Raw genomic sequence first — 27,256 nt, 5'->3', positions numbered from 1 at the left:
CATGATTCACTCTGTTCCCAGCATTCACTCTCCTTTCTATATCTTTATCAATCCTTCTTTCCCTAGAAAACATACTCCCCAAATAATATAAAATCATCTACTTGTTTCCAATATTTCACACACATCATGTGAACAATATGTGAAATATTTTATTTAGTATCTCAAATTATAGGTATTTAACTACAATATGAATCTGGTTTAGTTACAGATAACAAGTTTATTTAGAAACTAGTTCTAAACAGTAAAACCCGGCATTAAAAGAAATGTTTATTCAAAGTAGCAAGTTAGCATTGACCTGACAGTATTATACGACAATTCCATTTAATAAAGAAATCAATTTACTTACAATGTACACAAATTGCACACAGGAAATTTGCAAATACTACAAGGATGGTATTTTTTATGTCAGCAATTTGACATTACAAACACATTTGCAATGGAGAATTTAAAGAACTTTGGCTAGAAAATTCATTTGTGATGACGCGTTTTATACTTTCAACTGAAAAATAAAAATACAGAGTCAGCTCTACTTGCAATATAGAAGCTATGCTCGGCAAATAAAAATATTTTATTATAATTAATTGTTCAGACCTATAAAAACATACATATTTACTCATATGTAAGAGATCGATCAGTGCAAAGATCAGCTAGTAAAAAATACATTAATATTTTAAAACACAAAATTTATAACAAACTAAGATATATATATATATATATATATATATATATATATATATATATATATATATATATATATATATATATATATATATATATATATATATATATATATAATATATATATATATATATATATATATATATATATATATATATATATATATATATATATATATATATATATATATATATATATATATATATATATATATATATATATGTACAAATATATACAGTGGTGGCCAAATGTAATAGGCACCCCCTACAGAATCGGCTTGTCTTTAAATGCTGCGACTCTTGGAATTCTTGCAATCTTTTCGGATTGTATCGTATTTTGATGGATTTTACCTACTACTCATTACCTGCTATCCCGACCCTAGACAGTTAGGGGCGTGGTTAATTAAAAAACTCTCTTACTAATTTCAAGGGTCAGTTTTATATGTGAAATGTTATTTATTCAGTTATTCTAATCATTAAAAAAGTAAAAAAGATCAATTTTTTTTGTACTTTTCATTTAAGCCTTCATTATTTTATTAAGACGTGATTTGAGTGAAACTGAGCGGTCTCAAATAATTTTATTGAATTGAGAAGGGTTGACACGGGTAAAAATAGCTAAAAAATTCAATGCTTGCAGTGTGTGCTCCAAATATTTTTTTAAAATATTTTTTAAATTTGGTTCTTATAAAAACTGCCCAAAACTCCCAGAAAAAGGATCACTTCAAGTCACAAAGACCAAATTTTGGTTAACAAATCATTAAAAAAACGTCTTAGTATGTCTTTAAAGATGTTGTAAATAAAAACTACCAATGCAAAATCAACAATAATTATGTTAAATAGAGGAATATAAATATGTAAGTAATTTGTACTTAAATGTAACTATGTATGTATGTACACAGGAATATTTATGTATATATCTGATTATATATTAGCTTCTAAAAATTAAAATGTGTTATTAAATATATGCATGTAGATCTAATCTGTATTCACATATTGCTCACTCCTTTCAACGTCATGTATAAAAAATTGTCAATTTTCAGTTACGCATGTTTTCAGAATGCCCGGAAAATGTACTATATCCCAGCAAAAGCGGCATATTTTTAACTTGATATTTAACCGCTACAGGGCAGAAAGTGTTGTTTTTGCATTTGAAGAAAAGGTATTGTATTATTATTATTATAAATATACTAAATATTTTTGAAATGGAGAAAAAACATTCAGGTTTTACCTAAAAAGATCTGTTGCACAGTAAAAAGTTCAATAAGTGGCTTCATTTTCATTTGAATACATTTTATTTTATTTTTTAACTTTAAAAATGATCTGAAAAATCAAGTTCGTTGATATATGACGTTGTTGAAAGGAGTGAGCGATATGTACAACTATATAATTTTTTGAAATTAGCGCATATTATTTCATACCATATGTCAAAAATATCACAAGCATTTTTTTCGACTTACAAAAAAACCTTTGGAACGAATTAATCACGTAAGTAGAGGACTTACTGTACCTATTTTGTTACGTTATTTTATGCACTTATTTGTACAAAATACCAAATAAATCTTTAGAATACGGGAATATTGTGAGATTTCAGGATAGGGGGTGAAACAGAATGAAGAATATTGATCCCTTCATGAAGCATGCATACTCGGGCCACTTCACATTGTACCAGGAACTGAGCAAACTGGAATGGAAAATGTCACATTAAAACATATATCAACATGTCGAAAATATTATTGTGTCTGCAGAGTCGTCATATTATGGAAAAGTTATTTGAAAAAATAAAATACATATTAATAAATCTCCAGCTGTTTTGATTATTGTAATGAATACTACCAACTTTAGTAAAAACACATAAATTAGTAATATTATAGAGTATAGAAATTAGAAAAATATATATAAGAAACTTTTCGTGTCCCTAATGAAGGTTTCATATAAAGTATTCTGTTATTTCAAAAAAATTATAATACAAAGTTCAAATAATTATATTTGTAGAAATTTTAGCAATATAAATTTTTTTAATTATGGTAAAACAACAATACCAAAAAACATGGAAAAATGAATAAATGTGTATATTTTTAGTCTGATCTGAATTACAGATATCATACATTGCTTTTTTATATTGTCAACAATAACGGAAAAATACATGCATATATCCGCGCTTATGTGTATTTTTTTTTCAAATACACGGTTTTTAATGATAAAATGTGGATGAAAATAGATTGATATATGTATACATATATATATATATATATATATATATATATATATATATATATATATATATATATATATATATATATATAAATATATATATATATATATATATATATATATATATATATATATATATATATATACATATGTGAAATTTATACCAATTCAGCAGTTTCTGGTTCACTTGAAACAATCACAAAAGTATGATTTTCTTTCCCGGCAGATCTCATATCCTTTTCTATTTGCGGGCTGAGAGAAGATAAATTGTGGTTTCCTAATTGAACACTATTGTATGGAATATTTAAACTTCCTTCAATGTTCATTCTGGCAAACCTGCAAATAATAGATCGCATTAAAAAAACTAGGTGCAAATATGATACAGTGTCAAATATTAAATAATTATTTTATTGCATTATGTATAATCATTTGGTTCCCATGAAAATATTTGGTAATGGGGGTATATATTTTAAAATAAGAAGAGAAATGCACCAAACAAAAAATAAACACAAAAACATGCTGTTTTGATACTGTGTTTTTTTAAAAAAATAATAAACGAGAAATATTTGTGATTTTACTATTCACAAAAATACTTCAATTTCAAACTATTCATGTGAGCCTAAGTGGCTCATTATTACACTATTACAATAGGTATCAAATTGTGGTAGAGTGGGTTCGAACCGAGAAACTCTGACTCAAGAGACCGCGACACTAACCACGGGACCACAACCCCTTTAACTGTTTTTAAATTGTTTAAAAGTGGTTTTAAAACATATTTGTTATTTTGGAGGGTGCCTGAGGCAAATACTGGGTGTAAAATAGTATGACTTTGTGAGGAATGAGGATGTGAGGAGATGAACCCAACAGCCCTTCATATTGGAAGTCCTAATGAGGAGAAGTTGGACATGTCCTTAGAACGCCACCTGAGAGCATTAACCCCTCATGTCTCTTCTTCCAACCCGAGGATTCTGGGACCCCGGAAGGCCGCTAACAACCACTCAGCGGATCTAAGAGATGAAGGACTGACCTGGGAGGAAGCCAAGGAGATGGCGCATGACACAGTGACTTGGAGACGTCTCGTGTTGGCCAAATGGGAGGGAGGGAACATGGGAAAAGAGATGAGAAGATTTTGGAGGGTAGATAATTACAACAAATTGATTCTGGCTCGTCTTCCAAGTTGGCACACTCGCATAATCTTAATAGCACTTACTGTAAGTGTGGGCGGATATCTATCACATAGACTGTTTTGGTCTCCATCATTTTTATGAATTCATTACAGCTTATTCTCGGACATTTTTCTTTTTGAAGAGTTGCGTCATCAATCTCCACAGAATCCTATAATACATTCATATTTTCAAATATTTTTAGAACCTTACTCTGATAATAAAAAGTTTATCAATTATTTAAAAAAAAAAAAAATTAAAATATATGTTCTTAAAAATGTTAATCCTGGTTGATCATAGCTTCCTACAGAAGTTGTAGAAAACTGAGTGATTCAGTTATGTAGAAAATAAAACTTAAATTGAGCCTATGAAATAAGAATGTAAAATATCCTTGAATGTAAAACTGAAAGTGAAACCATAGTGAAACTTAAATGTACCAGTACGTTATAGTTTCAGTATGTACACAACAAAAAATACTTGTATATTTACCATTGGATCTAAATTTTTTTCTTCATTGGAAAATCTTCTATATGATATACTTTTTGGAGAAGATTTGCACATAGTTAGAGCTTCCTAAAATAATAATAAAATGTTATTTAACCTTAATGAAAAATAAACACAGATAAATTGAAAAGTATATTAATTCAATATCAATATGATAACAATTAGGATGCTAGTGATCGTAGCAAAAGCAGTGGTCAGCTGTGGTGTAAATCAAAGGTATTATTTATTGATTTGGCATTAACATTATGGATTGACATATTGATTACTAAAAATCAAACACTTGTATTACACCCATAATTGAGTTTTTATTTCAAATGACTAGTTTCTAAAACTACAGATGTTTTTATCGACAGGTGATCACACAAACAGCGTGTTTGTACCCTAGTTATAATATTAGCGTGTCTACACATAAAACACCAAATGTCATAAAACACCTATTCGACATTTACTGTACTAAAAACCAAATTTAACTTAATTTTAAAGCAAACTGATGTCTGCTTTAGTGTGAGAATTTGTAATTGGTGAAAACCAGGAACCGGGGCTATTATTTTAAAAATTAGCAATAAGTGTTACTCACTTGAATGCAATGCTCAATATCCACTTCGGGTAAGTCGGAAAATAGAAGGATACATTCATTGAATCCAGAAGCCAATAGCGTATCTCTGAGTTGTCTCAAAATGGCCACTCCCATGTATAAAGCCAAAGATCCATCCATAACCAGCAATGCATCCCACAAATGTAGGATTTTATGAAGAGGAAAGACATCTAAAGCAAAAAATATATTTCAGTATTTCAATATATTTTTTAGGTTAATTTTACTGTATAACGTACACATGAAAACTTCCCCATACAAATGTGTCGGCTTGTGGTCCCGTGCTTAATGTTGCGGACTTTTGAGTCAAAGTTTGTCGGTTCAAACCCACTCTACCACAATTCGATACCTATTTCTAATATGTAATGGCTCACAGAAATAGTATAAAATTGAAATATTTTTGTAAATAATAAAAAAAAACAAAAAAAATTCTCTTTTTTTAATTTAAAAAAAAAATGAGCAGTAGAAGAGATCGTCAACCAACGTTTCCAGATTCAACTAAGTTTAAATTCACATACAAAATCCATTTCTAACGTAAAATTATATGAAATCATGCCTACAACCTTTACCATAACTTGTATGTAATTATTATTATAATACAATACTTAAACTCATTAAATTGAAATTCATTTTGTTCATCAACCCCTGCCTTGTTGTGTATATAACATAGAATTTTGTCTAGCCTAACACCAGTCTGATGTCGGATGATGACGAAACCCGATTGCTGGTCAAATAAAATTCGTGTGAAAAAACAACCTATTGGGTTGATGCAAAAGTTTTGACCGTTTTTTACATATATTTTTTTAAATTTTTTTTTCTTGTGTATTATTTATTTAATAAATTATATAATTTCCATCAGTTCTTATAACCTTCTCCCATCTTTCTATCAACTTATAAATACCAGTAGTATAAAATTCCGTGGATTTTAATGCGAAAAATGAAGTAAGGGATGTTTTTACCTGCTCTATTGAATAATTTTTTTCATCATTTAAATTTTTTTGCAGTGATCGGAATGAATAAAAATCAGAAAGAGCAAGATCTGTAAAATACAGTGGATGCTTGATAACATCCCAATTTAACTCATTTAGCTTGTGTTGGGTCATCATAGCCACATGTGGTCGCGCGTTGTCGTGATGAAACACTGCCCTTTTTCTGTTTACCAATTCTGGTCTATCCTTTTGAAGGACCATGTTCAATTTGGATAATTGCTGACAATATCATTCTGCTGTACTTGTCTTATCGTGTTCCAAGACTTCAAAATACACAATACCCTTATTATTCCACCAAACACAAAGTATAACTGTTTTTTTATGGATTTCGGCCTTCGAAGTTGTTAATGGGGCTTGTCCAGGTATAGTCCAATGTCTTTTTCTTGTTACGTTGTAGTACACGACCCATTTCTCATCTCCCGTTACCAAACGATCCAAAAAAGGTTCATGTTTTTGTCTCGCACTCAAAGCAACGCGCGTAGAAACACGATCCAATAAATTTGCAGCCGACAATTGATGAGGTATCCAAACGTCGTACCGCGAAACCATTCCCATACGCTTCAAATGTCTTAATGCGATTGTTTGGTTGACTCCCATCATTGACACAATCTCCCTGATGGTTAGACGTGGATTGGTGTCAATTATGACTTTTAATTCATCGTCATCAGACTTCAATGGCCGCCCGGTACGTGGTTTATCAATGAGCGAAAAATCTCCAGATCGGAATTTTGTAAACCGTCTTCGTACCTGTCGAACTTTGATGACATCTGCTCCATACACTTCACAAATGTTTTTGGTTGCCACATTGCCGTATTGTCTTTACGGAATTCATAAAGTAAACAATGACGTAAATGCACTTTATCGAACGACATTTTGAAAAAATATAAGGGGTTATTACTGTACTCTAGCCAGGCCAAAACTGAATAGAAAGTAGAGGGAAAGCATCCTTTATACAATGGAATCATAAAAAAAGGAGATACTATTCATAATTTATGAAAAAAAATTTTTTTACCTGGGATCATAAAAAACGGTCATTACTTTTGCATCAACCCAATAGTTGTTATTTTTTTCTATAAAATGCAATTCCACCAAAAAATATCAGTACAAAACTTAAATGTATTCAATCATATCAATTATAAAAAAAGTTTTGCTTAAAAAATATTGCAAATATTATTTTGAAAATAACTTACGAGAAAACATTGTGAGGAACCAAGGAATAGCAAAGAGTTCAGGCATAAAATTAATCTGGTGCAGATGGCTCGATAACTTCGGTTCGTGAAAAGCACACAACTGCCAGAACTTAACTAAATACTCCTTAATGACCGCACTATTATCCTTTAAGAAGAACTTGTTCAAGTACCGAGGAACAAATGCCGATAGACAGGCAAATGCCCTTGCTGAAAAAAAAGGAAAATTATTTTAATATTTGAAAGGCAAAAAATATTGGTTATTTACGTCATAAAAATCAGCCATTTAGGATTCGTGGAAATTCTTTTAGTTTTTTTGCAGTTCATCCTATAGAAAACAATTTAAAAAATTAATATAAAAAATAAATTGCATGGCAAACGTTTTGGTTTATAAAAAAGTCTTCTTTGGTATTTAATTTAAAAATATATATATATGGTACATGAACTAGCGCTGTTTGTTATAAAACAAAAAATGAAAAGCAATATAAATTTTGAAAATACTAACATGTGGCAGTACATATTAATTTAAAATAATTTTTAAGAATCGCAAAAGAAAGATTTTCGTGGGTGTACTGGCAAAAAATGTTAACTCGAAAATATGCAATTTTGACTTAATGACAAGATTTCAGCGTTCTATAAACTGGCAAAATACACTAAGTAGTTTGAAATGTCATATACATGAGGTTTTAAAAGTAAATTCAGCTTTATGTTTAATAGCAGGTATTTTATTTAGGCTAAAAGCTTTAGAGTCAACGTTTTTTGCCAGTATGTGCACAGTTTTATAACTAGAGGCATTTTTAAATATATACATCAGTGTAGACAAGGGCTATTGAATTAAAAAACAAATTAAGTAATGGCTTTTTTTAAAGAAGTCATTACACAATTCAGTTTTCTGATTGAAAAAAGTCACAATATGTCCAATCTTACCTTCATCATTGAAATTTAGGAAGAGAAAAGGTGCTGTGAGAGAATCTAGTCCTTGCCAGTACACATATTGAGGGTTGCTCAACAGCCAAGCCTTCAAGATTCTTCTGAGTCCGTTGTGTCCAGCACTTCCGCACAGTAACCAGCAATACTGGTGACACCGAGGTATGTCCACTTCAATCTAAATCAATCAAATTCAAATAAACTTCCGGGATTCGGACCTCACATACAAATGAAAGAGTTTCTGCTTTATAAAAAGCTCGGTTCATCCCACCATAGATGTTTCTCGGGTAGTCTATCGAGTTCAAGAAGTCTGTATCGAGTTTGATCAATATATCTAGAAATTCCAAGAATTTGAAAAGCGTGGTTGTCAATCATGGGAGGAATTGGTGAATGCTACACGTGTGTAAAGTGATCACTTAAACCAGCCTATGATGGTTGTAAGCCCCGTAAATGCCCAGATTTCCATATGTTTGTTTCGTTTGAACAAACATTAGTTTGAAAATACCATAACTAGGCGAAATAACTGTCACATTATGAATTTTTATGTGTTTTTAATAAAATACAACTTAGTAGACTCAAAAAATCTGTGTTTGATTTAAAAATTAATTCATAAATTGAAATGGAGTGCTACAAATTAAACGCCAAAACAATAAATAAAGTAACCATCAGTACTGGCTGGAGGCTGAAGATGAAGGATATCGGCAAGGCTCGTGTCTAGATTAACACAAAGTAGTCAGAATAACTTAACATGTCATGTAATACCTGTCGATCAGTAGGGGTTGGAGTTTCTTTATCTATCCTAATATACTGATCTTCAATATCACCCTTTACATCGAGAAGAGCGGCCCAAACTTTACCTCTGACTAGGGGAGGAATGTCTATAGCTGCTTCCCTTTTTATTATTGGTGCTGTAAATGGATAGCCCTAAAATAAAATAAAAATGCTATTTTAAAATGACATTTTATACGCATAATAATCATTTTACACAAGTACTTTTGTATATATTCATCAAATCCGATAAGGTGAATAACACAATTTATATGTACTATTGTGTGTTTCTTACTTGAAATCTAGTTTACTAAAATAATAATATAAAATTTATTTTTACTTTTCTTAGAATGTGATATATCGCTCACTCCTTTCAAGAACGTCATAAATCAAAAATTGCCAATTTTGAGTTGTGCATGTTTTCGGAATGCCCAGAAAATGTACTATATCCCAGCAAAAGCGGCATATTTTTAACTTAATATTTACGCGCTACAGGGCAGAAAGTGTCATTTTTGCATTTTGAAGAGAAGGTATTGTTTAATTATTTTTTAAAATATACTAAATATTTTTCAAATGCAGAAAAAACCTTCAGGTTTAACCTAAAAAGATCTGTTTCACAGTAAAAAGTTTAATAAGTGGCTTGATATTTATTTTTAATACATTGTATTATATTTTTAAACTTTAAAAACGTTCTCCTGAAAAATCAAGTTTTTTGATTTATGACGTTCTTGAAAGGAGTGAGCGATATGTACAAGCTATATTAGCGATGTCATATGTACTTACGAAATATAATTAATATATGCTATAAATATAATGAATATATGTTACGACTATAAACATGGGACCAAAAAGGACCGTTTGTTGATGTTCCAATGTAATTTGGAATGCTATGCTGCCCCTTGAATAAAGAAACTGTTTCACTTTCGGGGGGACCTCCTGTAGATAATATGAAATTAGATAAAACTTTTCGGAATTACCTATCCGAAATCTAGTTGATAAATGTAATATTATTAAATGTATGCAAAAGATAAATAATAATATTATGAAATGTCTACTGAGAGTGTCGCTGATAAGTATATTCCGGCACGGGAGCTGTTTCCCAACAGACCGCTAGAGACCGCCACTGTTGCCTTTTACATTTACGTTAGGCGGGCGGCATGGAAGGCTTGTGGAAAAGGAGCGGCTCTTGGGCAGGGGGTCTTAGGGGTGGACTGATTATATTTCGGAACAGTTGTCTCAATAAATCAACAAAGTAAGCAGTAAGAAACTAGCACACTGGTCTCTGAGTAATAAAATCCAAAGAATTACAGAGCTAACGCCAAGTACTGGTCTCTAATGGTGAATACTTTCGATTAAACGATATGGCTTTATTTGTATCACCACACCTGTTCCACGCTTCGATTTCAACCTTCGCCAAATTAAGCGGTATTTATGATAACGCTACCTTAGGGACTTGCCCTTCTTGCACCACAGAACAACCCCTGTGCAGTTTTCTAAAGACTTCTCAGACAGAGACGTCTCGTACAAGCTAGATTTTGTAATAGTAGAAATTAAAGGACACAAACAGGACTTACATGTTAATTATCAATTTCATTTCATTCATTCAAACCCTTAATCGCTCCCCAATGGTGTCTAGGGCACTGCATCATATAAACTCAGTATTATCTTGATCGTTAAAACATAAAGGAAAGGTGATTAGCCCTCCACTTCAGGTACCAGTACAGGGTAAGATTGAATAAACATTAGAGTGAAAAAATGACTTATATTATTTTGACCTCCCCCTGGGAATAGACTCAAACCATTACACTACGGAGGCGGACATTATATAATTATCAACAGTCTGCAATATTTATAGGGTACATATGACATGGTTTTGATTTACGTACCCTCAAGAGCCTTTCAAATAATACAAGCCTATGGAACTGGTATTCCGTATCTCTTTCTTTTATAACCCTCGGCAGACGGGATGTGTCACTGGATTCTTTCTGCGGTACATCAACGAGAGGGGAAAATTCTCTCGGAGGAATATGCGAAAGTCTTGTCAGCAACAAGTCCATCCCTGATAAGGAGACTCGGCGATCCATCAGCGCGGTACTCTGACCACCGAGTGAGCAACCATCAAGCAGAACAGCACTAGAATAATAATATTTCAATAGGTTTGTAATGTTTTTCTTATACAAGCAGCCCAACATGTACTTTTTCTTCACTGGGTGAATTTTATCATCTTTTTAACCCTTCCCTTCTGGTGCTAAAAACTTCCACATGCACCGGTGATATGTATTTTGTACACCATATGAAAATGTGATTAAAAACAGGAAAAATTTTAAAATTCCTAAATGTTACTTTTATTGACCATAGTAGAAGTTAAAATGTATCAATTTTGTTATGTTAGCTCTGGTAAGTACCTAAAATAGAGAGAAAAAATATATCGCAAGTACTCGCCATAGCTAGCGTAGCGACACGACCATCCTGAACGACGACTTGTGCGCAGCTAAAATCAGATCGTCGGAAACAGTATGAAGCCACGTGCACGTGTACGTAAAGTGCGGCACGCACGCATACTCTGATACAACGTTTGTGTATCCCCGATTTTTTTACAATTTATTTATTTCCGTCGCTGCAAATGAATAACTTTAAATTACAATACTTTTATGTATTATGGAGGAATACAAAAATTTTGAGCCCGTACCTATTATATTTTATATCGATTTTCTCATTTTTAAAGTCAAGTTGTAGTAAATACATATCACCGGGAGGGGAAGGTTAATAAGTTAGTTCTATAATCTTCTGTCATCGGGAGTATTCACATTCTGGAGACTGCAGTTCAAAAGTGGGATGTGGTGCTTTTGCTAAGCCAGTCTCTCAGATTTTGCAGTCAGGACGTCTGTCTTCTTTGGATCCCTTGCATTAACTGAAGAAGATGATTCTTCAAGGTTGGTGATTTAGAGTAAGTCTGGTGACTAATTGAAAACTCACTAGACTCACAATGAAGAAGAAATAAGCAATATATGTATAAAAATGAATAAGCGCTGTTCTACAATACTGAATCTAAGTTTAATGACAAGATATATGGTCATTTAAGGAGTACTTTACATCGTTCCATTCATTTCTATAGGGTCCGCTCAACAATGATTTATTTACTAACATGTCCACTGCGAATAAAATAATGTCATACGGATGAACCTAAAATCGCACATTTTTAAAAACCCATAACCTTGTTCAAAACCAAATTCTATTTTCTATTCAAACATCGTACATAAATGTCCGAAGACAGACTTCCACGTATGGTCCTTCAAGGAAGCCCTGAAGGACGCAGACCCCCAGACAGACCTCCAAAAAGGTGGAATGACAGCTGGGAGTCAACATCCCAAGAGCGACATGCGGAGGCAGAAACAGATCCCTAGGATCTACAAAAAGAAGAAGTTAATCAATGTTTTTAAAACACATAAAACAGCTATAAATCCTTATTTATATTTAACACGACTCCCAGTTCAAGGCATGGCTGCAATATTTGTATAGACAAGAGAGCCGTGTTTGATGCACAGAACGGGTTGAGAGTTTTTTTTAACACATTTTGATTATTTACCAAAGCATCTGAAATATTCATTATTACATAAATAATTTTGAATACAACATTTTAAGTGTGTCCAAATACTTGTTTACAAAATCTGGATTATCTCCAATTACAGGAGTTATGTTCATATCATTTTTTGAAATCTCATCAAAGATGAAGAAGAATATGGAAGTCTGGGCAGTTACGGGGCTGACGACCGTCATAGGCTGGTGTATGCGATCACTTTACACACGTCTAAGATTCACCAATTCTACCTCTCTACTCTTTTATAATCCAGGATTCGGACTTTACATTCTAATAAAAGAGTTTCTGCTCAATAAAAAGCTTCTTTCATCTCGCCAATAGATGTCTCTAGTGAAGTTCTAGTGATTCAAGAATAATATTTCAAAATTGGCTCATATATATATAGAACTTCTAAGAATTTGAGTAGTGTGGTTGTCAATAATGGGTAGAATTGGTGAATGTTACCCGTGTGTAAAGTGATCACTTAAACCAGCCTATGACGGTCGTCAGCCCCGTAAATGCCCAGACTTCCATATTCTTCTTCATCTTTGATGAGATGTCAAAAAGTAATATGAAAATGACTCCTGCAGTTGGAGATAATGCAGATTTTGTGAACAAGTATTTGGACACACTCAAAATGTTGTAAATAATTTTGAATACGTACATAGGCATTGAGAGTATTGGTGGGGTACATTTAATCAACCCCTGTTTCTTTAATTCGACTTGTATATCTCCGCCTGCAAGCTGCCACCAATGATATAAAAATGGCATACTGCATCCAAGTAAACCGGGTATTTTCTCTTTACCACAAATCTCTTGAGAACCTTCAAACAGTTTGTGTTTAATGACATCTTGCGATGAAGGTCTCAGGGATGGTGAGATCTGAAGACACAATTCTATGAGATCTCGAATGTCTTCAGGAAGCTCCTGTGGAAAAATAAAGGTTTTATGATTTGAAAAATAAGAGTAATGTAATACATATAATAAACCAAGGGTGTAATTTTTTTTTCTTTATTTTAAATTATTTTGCATTATACAAACATGACATAAATTGAAATACAAAAAATATGAATAAAATGTAAATCAAAAAAAGATCCCACAAAGGCAATGGCCTGTGTGTGGGTAAACAATATAATTTAGGTCATAGTAAAGGACACTGGCAAGAATACAATAGATATTATAAGTAGAACAAGAATAATAGTGTTAATATAAAATACAAAAAATACAAAATACTTGAATATCAGAAAATATTTTTTTTTAAATAAAAATAAAAAGTTAAAAACATAAAAAAGATGAAAAATTAAAAAGTTAAAAGTTAGCAATCATGTACTAATGATTAAAGAAAACACTTGTTTTTTACCACTTGAGTTTTATTATAGACTACATGTTTCAGAAGTTAAACTTCCATCATTCAGGTCTGTATAATAACTAAAATATAAAATATAAAATTGTTCTTTAAATAGGGAGAGGGGAAAGTTAGGGGAAGGGGTTAGTCAAGGGGCGGAGTTTGAAAACAAAGGAAAAATGGAAAGCAAAGGTGAAGAATTTTGAAACAATATATTATTTAATAAATTATTATTAGAATTTAGGTTTTTTTGGATTTCTAAATTTTCAAGATAATTCATAATTTGGCCTTTATATGGAACAAGGTGTAATAATTTTAATTTATGAGAGTGAAATGAGTGATTAGTATCTATTATGTGATTTGCCAATTCCGAAAAATAATTACTAACAAGACCGCTATGATGTTCTTTAATTCAACATTTGAAACATGTAGTCTATAATAAAACTCAAGTGGTAAAAAACAAGTGTTTTCTTTAATCATTGTAACATGTCTTACCACAAAGTTAATGCCGAAACAATAAACAAAAAATCATGTACTACATGAGTGACATGTCTACAAGAAAAAGGAGCTTAAATCTGTCTCTTCAATAAACAATATAAACAAAATTTTAAATCTACACAAACTTAGGTAATTAACATCTAACAAATAGTCTTTGTGGAATAAATTGAACAGTTTTGGAGCTATGAAAAATGAGTGTCTTTGCGCAAGTCTGGATTTACAAAAAGGGATTTCTAATAAATTATTCATTCTTTGGCTGTATGTATTATTTTTTTTAGGAAATAAATGTTGGTGCATGAAAACATATTTTAGACACTGTTGGTAATCTCAAATTTTCTTACGATTGACTTCTAACATGATTCTTATAAAAAATATCACGTCTTCGGTACGCCGCACACCTAATAAAGTATATTTGGAAAATGTGAACGGGAGAACAGAACGAGGACGGCAAAAAATACTTGGCACAACCAGAAAAATCTATGTGCTCAGAGGGACTAGATCAAGGGTGGCCAACCCGCGACCCGCCGGGTGTCTACTTGCGGCCCGCGGAGCATTTCACATATTTTTTCTTTAAGTGTACATGAAACCACCAAAACAACATTTTAACGTGCGTAGTTCGTATCATACCCATATATGGAAGTATTTCACTATTGTGACAATTTCAAGACCCATACAATGGCGTCAAGTAGTAAAGACGTTGGACCAAAGAAGAGAAGAGTAACAAAAGAACTGAGCAGTTTTCTGATTATTTTTTGTATTGCCTAACTCTAATTTAATATTTTTTTTTTATTCTCATTTTCATTGTATCTTCATAAAAAAAAAAAAAGAATATATATATATATATATATATATATATATATATATATATGTATATACTGTTTTTTTTTATAAGGAATAACCCGCAAAGCCCCTACTTTAAAAGGCTGCAGGTAGAATAGGAAGGATAAGGAAAGTTAATGTAAAAAATACACCACAAACACCCAGACCAATTGAAAAGAAATCTTTCTTGAATTCATTTTGCAATTGGCAAGAATCAAACCCGCGACGCCAGTTTCGCAGTCGAGCCTCTACCCAACTACGCCAGGGGGTCTGTCTAAACACCTAATATATTGTATGTTGAAACACCATATATCGTAGTCGTACAGGAGAAAGTGACCAACTACCAAAACATAAAATGTTCAGGAGGGCCATTTAAGTCACTTATGCTTGGCAAGAAAATAAACATCAATGCAGTTAGTTATTTTTACTAAGTCAATATATTATACTTCCAAGTTTAAAATCTTTTGGGATTTTTTCAGGGCAATATTAAGCTAGTAAGATAGCAAATAGTCAATGATCACGTTTTTGTTAAACAATGCACTTGGTCACTTTCTCCTGTATGACTACGATATATCTAAATGTGCAATTTTTACTATACTTGATATATATCGAAGAAATCGTGTTCTCTTGCGATGCGTTGCGCAGGATTGGGAGTCTGCAATAGTGTAAGGATCCTCCTGAGCGTTGGACCAGGTTTTAGTCCGGACCATAATGGTCCCAGGAACAATTCCAGCATTATAATACCGAGATTCCAAATGTCACTGGCATGTCCTCCTCCACCCAGTATGGCTTCGGGACTGAGGAAGCGAGGTTGTCTGCAATACAAAAACTCCTTAGACTATTGTGCAATGACTCTGTTAAGTGCTCTTTTTTTGGGTTTATTTAGACACACGTTGATAGTATAAAGAATAAACCGTGTCTTAGACCTGAAATTATTATTTACAATATATGTATGTACCTGACATATCGCTCACTCCTTTCAAGAACGTCATAAATTCAAAAACTTGATTTTGCAGGAGAACGTTTTTAAAGTTTAAAAATATAACACAATGTATTAAAAATAAATATCAAGCCACTTATTCAAGTTTTTACTGTGCAACAGATCTTTTTAGGTAAAACCTGAAGGTTTTTTCTCCATTTGAAAAATATTTAGTATTTTTAAAAAAATTATTAAACAATACCTTTTCTAAAAAATGCAAAAACAACACTTTCTGCCTGTAGCGGGTAAACATTAGGTTAAAAATATGCCGCTTTTGCTGGGATATAGTACATTTTCTGGACAATTTTTGATTTATGACGTTCTTGAAAGGAGTGAGCGATATGTGAGATCTGTGGTAGTTGTATTAAAATATTGGAGTATTAGAAAAAGCCTTTCAGGCGTATGTACCAATAAATAAATAAATTAACCACTTAAAGTTAAAATATCAATTCATATTTACTTAGGTCATGTAGTGATATTCCGGTAGATCACCAGTTTTAAGATTACCCATTTTTAATGGGACACTGTGTATTGAATATTATGTACAGGTATTCCCTGTATACAAAAAAGGAACTTACCCAATTGGAAAAGAAACATCATTTCCTTCGCCCGTCATGTAATATAGACCAAAATTAAATAGTTTAACATTATTTTTACTGTCCACTAGAATATTATCTGGACTGAGATTCCTGTGAATATAACCTCTAGTATGCAAGGCGTGCAATCCATTTGCAATTTGTTTGCAAATGTGAATTTTTTCATCGATGTTCATTGATGAACATTCCATCAGAGGTTTTCCAGTGTATTCAGACACTACAATGATTCGTTCTACAAAAATATAATACATTGGTAAGAAAAGTAGAAGAGTGGAGCAATAGCATTCATTACATTCAAAACATTATTAATTATTATTATTAAATGGTGTTACTGATCCTTAAAAAATGCCTTGGCAGGCATTTCTTTTCAGTTTATTTATCTCGATAATCAAATCGGTTATTTAATTTATAAGATGCATTTTTGTTAAATATTTACATAAACTGTATAGGTACATTTATTTAATTTTAAACATATTTAAAATAGTTTTTGTAGAGATCCACCAAGCCACCTTGTGTGTCTTGTCGGTGGAGTTCTTTTTACATACATTTTTTTATTGTTTTTTTACCATTTTAACCTAATATTCACACAAAAAGAGAGAAAAAACTAAGAATATAAACTGTTTTACAATTTTCATAGAATTAACTCTTGATCATTAACCCATTCCTTTATTTTGTCTTTGTTCCATATAAATCTCATCATTTCTATATTCAGATTAATGAACTGATTTTTTTATTAGGAACATTTTTCTATCTATCCGGACATATCTATAGAATACTTTTTATCGCTGGTCTGGTTGGCTTACTTTTCCTCCGTAAATAAATTAAAAGTTATTGATCATACCATAATATTGAAGAAAACGCTTGTTTTTTACCACTTGAGTTTATTTTTGTGACGACTAGTTTCGGAAGCTTACATTTAGACCTAAAGATGGTAGCTTAGCTTTCGAAACTAATCGTCATAAAAATAAACTCAAGTGGTAAAAAAAAACGAGTGTTTTCTTTAATAATATCATCATGTCTTACCACAAAGGAAATGCCGAAACAATAAATAAAATAAGAGCATACCATGTTTGCCTCTGATGACATCGAGGTAAATACAAAGATTCGGATGTTCTATTATCTTCAATTTCTGCGCCCTGCCAAGTATCGTGATGGAATTCGGGGTAAGAGGAAGTCCATTACTTCCACAAGATTCACTGGGATAACTTTTAGCAAAGAATGTGCAGGCACCAAACTTTGTAACATCGCACTCGGTAACAACCGGCATCTTCATGTATATATTTTTTAAATTTTACTTTATATTACTATATCATATATTATGCTGAGAAAAATAATTTCATAACAGCTTTAATTAAAAATACACATAATTGGATGCAGTCGCACTTCTATAACGCACACTCGACAATAATATAAAACTGACAGTTAATTTGATCTGACGGAAAATCTGACATTTAACAGAGTGTTGCCATATGACCAGTTATAAATTATTGCAATACTTCATAAATTAAATACCTATCTCACGATAGGTACGAAATTAAAATAGACCACAGACTCCCAATTTTTTTAATCAAGTGCCTCCTAGTCAAAATTTTCTTTAGCGAGGGTGGTAAATTCCTGAAACGTCTCCTCAGAGTAAATTTATATTTTTAAGCTTTCAATATCTCTGGTAATGTTAAATAAATATTAGAGTGTAAATTCACTAATATTCATTTTCACCTCCTCTAGGTATCGAACCTGGGACCTCTAGAACGGTAGCCAAGCGCGCTGACCATTACACTGCGGAGGCGGACTGAAAAAAAAAGTCACCAGTATCAATAAATTGCTAATCTCTGGCACAGATAATGTTTTAAAATAAACTTATTTCCACGATATCTATTTTCAATCTTATGGTACTTTTCTGGTGTCAAAAGTTTTTGTTGCCATTTTAACACGCTCCCGTCATGATTAAATCATTTATTGGTAAATTATCCTTGATAAAAAAATCATAATTGAGAAATTGTAGTTTCAAAATAATGACAACAAAAATCCACCCACACGAGTATACCTACGTGACCACGTTTTGGGCTTCAGCTGGCTGTCAACCCTCTGGAAGAAAAAAAGAGAACAACGTGGTCGCCATAAATTTACTGGCCGTCGCGAGCCATTTCATAATGTCCCTTTTTTTTAACTGAAATTCGAAATTTAAAATTTATTTTGATATGTAAAACACTCTCTTTGTCATCCATTGTTCACTTTATTTAATACTACTTTTATAAATATTTATTCGTGACTACCGGTTTAGGAAAATCATTCCGTCATTAATAAATCGTAATAATTTGAACCTGAGATGGAATGATTTTCTGAAACAGGCAGTCACGAATAAGTGTTTATAAAAGTGGTATTACACAAAGTGAACAATGGATGATAAGGAAACTGTTTTACTACCATCCCACAAAGTTATCAATGCTTTAAATACACAAAATGTATTTTTTTATATTCTTAATTTTCTGTATTTGTGATACATTTATAGTAACATCATTAGAATCGTAAAATACGGTTAAAATACTCAATACCTTTAAAACGGTATCCCAGATTTATCGGCAATATCCCACTAGAATTACACTTTTTCAAACCCTTATCCAAACCAAAATGGTCCATAGGGCACTACATCGCATCGACGCAGTGCAACATTGATAATTAATTAGCTGAAGATAAGATGATCAATCCCGCGCTTTAGGTACCAGTCCAGGGTAAATAAATAATTTTGGATTATAAATTCACTAATAATTAATTTGCCCCCCCCCCTCCCCTTTGGCAATCGAACCCGAGATCTTCACCATAGTACACAAACGCACCAACCACTACACTACGAAGGCGGACATTTAAAAAACTAATAATAAATTTTAATAAACCAAATTAGGGTAAATAAATCTTGAATTAACCAATTGACATAAATTGTGTCTGCCTCCGTAGTGTAGTGGTCAGTGCATTTGGCTACCGCGCTGGAGGTCCCGGTCTCGATTCCCAACAGGTCAAAATAAATATGGATGATTTACTCTCATATTTAGTTAATATTTACTCACATTTCAATTATAATTTGAGTTCACAGATTGAGAATAGTTGCGAATCTTTGACCTTGAGTATATTTTTGCGGTGGTTTATTTGTCGTTTCTGAGTATACAAATTAGTTAGTCCTTGTTTCTGAGAACTAAATTTATTCACATCTTATTTGTTCACTTCTTCAATTACTTCGTAATCGTATATCGAATGCAGTTGAATTTTTGTTGTAGTTTGTGCGGCGTTGTACAGAGCGGAAACTAAAAAGCCAAAGAAATACATATGAATAGTGATATGAATGTTTTGTTTTCGTTTCAAAGTGTTCAAAATCGCAACACCATTCTATTTGACCATCAAGATACAGATGACTAATAATTTTAAAGTATTAAAATTTCCTATAATTTTCGCTTGACAAAAAATTATTACATGTAACGTATATTTTTAAAGCTAAGCATGTTATAAATATGTTAAATAAGATTAATCATTCACAGTGACAATGAAATTCAAGAAGAAAAATAAATCCAAAAACAGTGAAAACGTATTATTAAATTTTCAAACAAAATCTAAGGATGATTTTCTCAACGCATACAAACATTGCAGTGAGGCTAGTGTACAGGAAATACACGCCCAATTATTTAAAAAGATAGAGGATGGTGTTATTAAAGGCGATGCTGCCGGCGTGAAGACACTATGTCAAGTCCTCGAGTGGGTGAGCAGTGTATCGCCATGTGTTCATAACTCATATTACAGTGTCTCTGACCATTCCAAATTAGTGAGATTTGTCAATCTGGCTTGTAAACTACAAAGAATTGACATTTTACAATATTTCCTCAGTAACTGTGGAGACATAGACCCGATACTCGCCCTGTCCATAGATGACCATGAAGGCCATAATGCATTATATTATGCTATTCGTTCGAGCAATGTACACCTTTTTAATTTACTGATATCTCACTGGCCAGATGGCTCTCAGGACTTGGATCGTTTTCTCGCTGATTCTTATAAAGAATTGAAATTGAAGAATGTCCTCCTCTCGGACGAAATGGATTTTTTGGTAAACCGCAAACTATTCGACCATCGCTTTTTTTCCAATACTCGAACAATAAAGCAGCCTTCCATTTCTGATATAAAGGAAAGGTTAAAACTGCTTTTAGAGAAAATAAGATACCTAATAAATGAATACTCTCATAATCCTGCAGATGAAAAGTTTCTGTTTATTATCAAATTTGTGACGAGAAATATTATTTTACTAAAGCAGTTGGTACCTACTTATACTTCAGTTCCGTGGGAAGAAATGGAATTTTGTTTAGTACACTCTGTGATGATACAAACTAAGAATAGCCCTTTAAATTGTTTTCTTATAGACAAAGAAAATATATTAAATAAGTTGAATAATTTTTCGCAACCTGTAGAAAATTTACTATTAAATATTGGAACCACAAACTCCAATAAGCCCATTCGGACAAGCAAAGATCGAGCACAAGTGAAAGCGTCTATCTTGGACAAGTATCCATTACTGCAAGACTTGTACGATGATTTTGAAGAGATGCGAGATGTATATTCCCTTCAAATAATGAAAAACTCGATTGATGTGATTCAAGAGACTGTCAGCGGAACCAGAAATGGACAACTCATCATTACCAGAGCGCTGCAAATAATTGGAGAAAATCTTAAGAGTTCTTTGGAAACCCCTAAGCTTTCTCTTTCCATGCATGATCTATTGTTACTTTCCCTGCCTAAAGAAACGCAGCAACTTTTTAAAGACATACGTAACTCTTTATCTCACCCTAACTTTTTTGAAATGGAAGGAACTGAATATTATAACCTTTTATATTCCAAAATTCAGAAGGACGTTAAAGCAATTGGAATATTAATCAATGAAATAATTGACTCAAAAATCTTAAATAAAGTTCGTTTATTATTGGCTCAAGTAATAAAATGTGATAGTGTAGATGATATTTGTAAATTTGCTATTAAATTAAATAATATTAATCTATTTAGTAAAACAATAAATGAATCAACAGATCATCAGGCAATAAAGAGCCTTATTGAAGAAGTAAGTAGTATAATTGATGAGAAAACACCATTGGAGTTGAAGTTGCTCTCTGATATCTATAAAGTTGTTGGTAATTTTCAAAAACACCAAAATGATTTGAGAAGCAAGTATATTAGTGGATTACATTTTTTAAAAAATTTGTCTAAAACAATTCATCATTTTAGCACTGATAATAATTCTAATAACAATATTATAAGAGGTATGAAATACACTGCTAATAAAATGCTGGAAAATTTGACATTAGACTCTTCTTTAAATGATGGCAATATATTAAAGAAATTGATTTTCTTATTAATGCTGTTCCATCATAGTGTGAAATGCAGAATATCTATTGAAGTGGATATGAAAATACAATTCCTTGTAGTGAAAGTCCTCAAAATCGCTTCCTATGAGAAAAGCAATATCAAATGGATAAATGAGTTTAAGATCCAACTAGCCAATTGCTGTAAAATTGATGTTGATGTCAAGAAGAAGAATTTAGCTATGAAAATGTATGTAGCTCAAAACTTTGAGAGTCAACTTAAGCAAAAAAACACAGAACTTAAGGAGATTTTGAGTGATTTTCTTCGTAGTAGCAAATCAAAGGTGCTTTCGGAATCAAAAGAAATGAATAATATTCCGTTGTTTAGTTCCTTTCGTCGGATAAGTCTATTAAACCCTGATACAAGAAGGGACAGTAAAGAATTGATAATTGAAATTTTAATGTTGGATATCCTGAACTTGTTAAAAGAAGCTGATTGTTTGCCTAATAATGTGCTTATTCTTGATGATGAGATTCCACTTTTAACTGGAAGATGCCTGCGCAACTACCTGGCTCACGGAAATGCTTTTGTTGATATACTTCACAATGGTTCATTCACCGCCATGGTCATCAATGCCATGGAACTCACTGAAAACCTCATTACAAAAAATAGTAAGTTGGGTTATGTTGTAACTCGTAATATAAAAGAAATAGAGGAAAAATATTATTCAAATTTAAATGTCATCCAGAATCAACAGAAAATGTTCACTGCTGTGATTGACGGAAGTATAGAAGATATTGTGAATACATTAAAAAAAGGGGCTGATATGTATTCTAGAACCTGTGATTTGTCAACCTTAGTCCATCTTGCTGCCCAAGGATCAAGTTTGGAAACTGTTCAATTTCTGGTGAAAAACAATATAAGTCCCAATGTCCACGATATTAATGGGCAGACTCCGTTGCATATTGCTGCCAATTATGGCAGGGAAAATATTGTCCAGTTTTTTGTTGATGACGTTGGCTTATTGATTGATGAGCAAGATTATTTTGGACAGACTCCTTTACATTTGGCTGCGATAAAAGGGCACGAAAAAACTGTTCAAGTGCTTTTATCTCTCGGAGCAGATACTGCCATTAAAGAAATTGGAGGAGAGTCTCCTGTCCATTTTGCAGCGAGAAAAAATTATTTGAAAATAGTTCAACTTTTACTTCAGAATGATGTCAGTGTTGACAGTAACGAAGTGAACGGTGGATTTACCTCTTTACATGTTGCTTCTGACTATGGGCAGTTAGATGTAGTATTGTTCTTAATAGCTAATAATGCTAATGTTAACGCTAAGACAGCGCTGAGAGCCAGTCCCTTGCATTTAGCTGCATTCCAAGGTCACACACTTGTTGTAAAAGCTTTAGTTGACAGTGGTGCTGATGTAAATGCTACATCTTGTGTTTGCACCCCATTATGGTATGCTGTAGAAACTGGGCGCGAGGATATAGTAAAGTATTTATTAGAAAAGGGTGCCTCCGTAAATGTATGCGACACAAAATTCAACCATACTCCCTTACACATGGCTGTGTCAAATGGACATAAAAGAATTGTGGATCTCTTGATCAATGCCGGCGCTAACGTCAATGCTGTGAGACGCGATGGCCTTACTCCACTGTTGTATGCGGCGAGGGAAGGTCATAAAGACATTGTATCAGTTCTATTGGAGCGCGGTGCCTATTTGAAGTGTACAAGTATATTAGGTTCGTCAGCTTTACATCTTAGTGCGGAACGAGGCCATAATGATATACTAAAGTTATTGATAAATGAAGGATTAAATGTAAATTGTAGAAATTTGCAACGCCTGACTCCCTTGCACATAGCAGCAGATTGTGGTAATAAAGATACAGTTGAGCTACTGCTTAAGGAAAAAGCCGATATTAATGCAGTAGCCTTTAAAGATCTTACTCCGCTTCACTGTTGCTCTCGAGAAGGTCACCAAGATGTTACAGAAGCTTTATTAAAAGGGGGGGCGGATGTTCACACTTTAGATGTTAATGGATATACACCACTGCATAGGGCTGTGGAACAATCCAACAATGAGAATATTATAAACCTTTTAATTATATATAATGCAGATGTTAATGCAGAGAATCGATTCAACCACCGTACTCCATTACACATAGCATCATTTTTAGGCCATAGTGAAGCTGTTAAAGCACTAGTCCTCAAGAAGGCCGATGTAAATTCTAAAACGTTAACTGGTGAAACTCCCTTATATCTGGCGGCCCAAGGTAATCACAAATCTGTAGTTAAAATATTATTAAATAAGGAAATAAATAAAAATTCAACAAAAATGGATCTCTCTCTCGCATTATATAGTGCAGCCGAACACAACAATAAGGAAATAGTAGATATTTTATTAACAAAAGGAGCCGATGTAAATGCGAATGGAGGGCAGCCCTTAATAGCTGCTATTTCAAAAGGACACAGATTTGTCACCATGTCTTTATTAAGTAATAAATGTATTAACCTCGATATAAAAAACCATGATGGTTTAGGCTTGCTACACTTAGCAGCCACTAGTGGAGATTGGAATATTGGCAAAGAGCTTATCAAAAAGGGAGTCTCTGTTGATTTACGCTGCGGGACTATTACACCTCTATTTATTGCTGTTAAATATGGTCACAAAGAGTTTGTAGATGTCCTTTTACAAAACACTAAGATCAATGCCGACCCAGAATATTTGTTTCTGCTGCATGAAGCAGCTGCCAACAATTGTTCTGACATTGTGAAGAGTCTACTGCTTTGGGGAGCTAAGCCTGATGTCAAGCATGATAAAAATGGAACGCCATTGGAAATCGCAGTTCATTTTGGTATGATCGAAAATGTTAAAATAATGTTTGAATTTGAAGGTAAAATGAAATGCAATACCAGTTTACTGGTACACATTGCTTCGCAATCTGGAAACATAGAAATGATCAAATTCTTGAGAGAAAGTGGAGAATGTGATGTTAATACCAAAAATGAATCTGGATTGAAACCGATACATATTGCAGCTCGCTCGGGTTACAAAACTGTAGTTCAGTACTTCATAATGAATGGTTCCAGCGTGGATGAGCACGATGAAAATGGTTCTTCTCCATTATTTTATGCCGCAGAAGGAGGTCACCTTGACGTAGTAAAGTGTTTGATAGAAAACGGTTCCAATATCGACGCTGTAGATTTTAATAGCATGCGGCCTGTTCATGTTGCTGTCCAACAAGGAAGCACCGATGTTATTAAAACTCTTTTACAGTGTGGTGCTATATATAACTCTTTAGATAAATATCACAGGAAACCTCAAGATTTATCTAACGATGAAAATATTAGAAATCAATTTGAGACTGTAAAATTCCTATTTAAAGCTGTGAAATCTAATAATGTCCCCTTGGTAAAAAAAATAATAGAAAACAAAGATGTTATTGTCAATGCAAAGTGTGTAAAGAGCTCCACTCTTTTAAATTTGGCTTCTTGGAAAGGCTATGAGGAGATTTGTAATATTTTACTCATGAAAGGAGCTAATCCGAATGCTGTAGGAAAGGAAAAGTGTACCCCGCTTCATTACGCATCTCGATATTCCCACTTAGGAATTGTCATATCTCTTCTAAAAGCTGGTGTCGTATTTGATGCTAAAAATGAACACGGAAAAACATCGCTTGATTATGCTACTGAGCATAATTTTAGAAATATTATTGATTTATTGAATCTAGTAAAACGATCCTTCCAAAAAGTACAAGAGTGGGACATAAATGTAATTGAAGATTTAAAGAAAATTAAAGATACTGACATCATCAAGGCTGTGCTAAATACTAAAAATGTTAATGGCGATACGCTCGAAGTTGTAGCTATTAATTGCGGGTTTCCTCAAGAAAACTTATTAATGGAAATTCTGCAAAAAAACATTTCTTTAACTCTAAGAATGGTGCATGCAATGTGTTTGAAAGAAAATTACCCGCAAGCTTTATGCCTATTGGAAAATGCTGTAAAAGAAAGGACTGAACTTCTAGGAGAAGATAATCCAAAAACTTTATATATAAAGCAAAAGATTGCTGGAATATTGTATAAGCAATCAAAATATTCAGAAGCTTTATTGTTATGGAAAGAAGTTCTTCATAAGCAAATAAAAATTTTCGGGCCAAATAGAGAGCCTACCTTAGTGACGAAAAGCGATATTGCCTTAGTATTGCATAGGCTAGAAAGACACCAGGAGTCTTGGGAAATTCTAGACCAAATTATCCCCAAGCTGACAGAAATTCTAGGTGAGAATAATGAAGATTTATACGATGCCAAAAGTCGTGCTGTACTTACTCTCGATGCCTTGAAAAGATATGAAGATGCTCTGAAAATAAGTGAAGAAACTTGTAGACATTATTTTGAATTATATGGGAGTCAGCATCCCTCTACCCTCGTGGAATATAACAATAAAGCGATGGTACTATCCAACCTCGGAAAGTTAGATGAAGCGTACAGTATTTATCAAAAAGTCTACATCGCAAGGCAAAAAGTATTGGGGTCAACACACTCCGATACTATGAGAGCACACTGTAATATGGCTTCTGTACTTCTAGTGAAAGGCCAAGCAGATGATGCTCTGAAAATCTATGAACAGGTTTTAGCTTTACAGAAAAAAGTCCTCGGATCCAAACATATTGACACTGTGAGGACTCAAACTTGCATATCATCTCTTTATTTCACCCAACGGAAATTCTTGAATGCGATGAAAATGCACAAGGAAAGTGTTTATCAAAGAAAAAAAATATTGGGCTCTGAAAATAAGCATTTTCTAGATGATATTTTTGAAGCAATAGAAAAAGATGGGGTTCTCTATGGTCATGATCCAAGTGAATTAATCGAAAATCCGGAAGATTTACCACCGGATTCTGAGTAATTAAAAACTAATCCTCTGAGTAAATCGTTCATTACAAAAAGGCCTCCAAAACATTGTCAACCCAATGCCAATGTCTCCATAACTTATTAAAAAATTATTTTGTGTTTACTTTATTACATTGTTGAATATTTGCTGCTGGCATCGCAATGACAATATATATATATATATATATATATAT

The 27,256-nt window shown here is 32.8% G+C and overlaps 2 protein-coding genes across 2 annotated transcripts; one reads left to right on the top strand and one right to left on the bottom strand.

Moving 5' to 3' along the window:
- Positions 1–1,966: 1,966 nt before the first annotated feature.
- LOC148310640 (TBC domain-containing protein kinase-like protein) lies at positions 1,967–18,321 on the bottom strand. The gene is made up of 13 exons (XM_088258046.1): positions 17,898–18,321; positions 16,815–17,064; positions 15,856–16,072; positions 13,260–13,522; positions 10,905–11,151; positions 9,013–9,174; positions 8,251–8,428; positions 7,327–7,533; positions 5,133–5,320; positions 4,541–4,624; positions 4,099–4,223; positions 3,053–3,224; positions 1,967–2,358 (listed from the first exon to the last, which is right to left on the bottom strand). The coding sequence occupies exons 1-13, from the start codon at positions 18,103–18,105 to the stop codon at positions 2,239–2,241; spliced, it is 2,421 nt and encodes an 806-aa protein (XP_088114172.1). The 5' UTR covers positions 18,106–18,321; the 3' UTR covers positions 1,967–2,238.
- Positions 18,322–19,938: 1,617 nt separating this feature from the next.
- LOC148310639 (uncharacterized) lies at positions 19,939–27,256 on the top strand. The gene has a single exon (XM_088258044.1). It carries the CDS (start codon positions 20,365–20,367, stop codon positions 27,076–27,078), a length of 6,714 nt encoding a protein of 2,237 aa, XP_088114170.1. The 5' UTR covers positions 19,939–20,364; the 3' UTR covers positions 27,079–27,256.

The sequence above is a fragment of the Brachycentrus maculatus genome, unplaced genomic scaffold (genome assembly GCF_059751285.1).
Source record: "Brachycentrus maculatus isolate JH-2025_06_01 unplaced genomic scaffold, ASM5975128v1 h1tg000090l, whole genome shotgun sequence".
NCBI classification, from domain to species: domain Eukaryota; kingdom Metazoa; phylum Arthropoda; class Insecta; order Trichoptera; family Brachycentridae; genus Brachycentrus; species Brachycentrus maculatus.
The sequence above is the reverse complement of the archived record's forward strand: the minus strand, read 5'-3'. Positions and strand labels throughout refer to the sequence as shown.

Coding starts and splice junctions, on each gene's coding strand:
- LOC148310640 (XM_088258046.1), bottom strand. CDS start 18,105: ATGAAGATGCCGGTTGTTACCGAGTGCGATGTTACAAAGTTTGGTGCC. Junction 11,152..13,259: donor CCAATACTCTCAATGCCTAT/GTACGTATTCAA, acceptor TTATTATTCTAG/TGCTGTTCTGCTTGATGGTT. Junction 5,321..7,326: donor GTTCCTCACAATGTTTTCTC/GTAAGTTATTTT, acceptor TTTTTGCTTTAG/ATGTCTTTCCTCTTCATAAA.
- LOC148310639 (XM_088258044.1), top strand. CDS start 20,365: ATGAAATTCAAGAAGAAAAATAAATCCAAAAACAGTGAAAACGTATTA.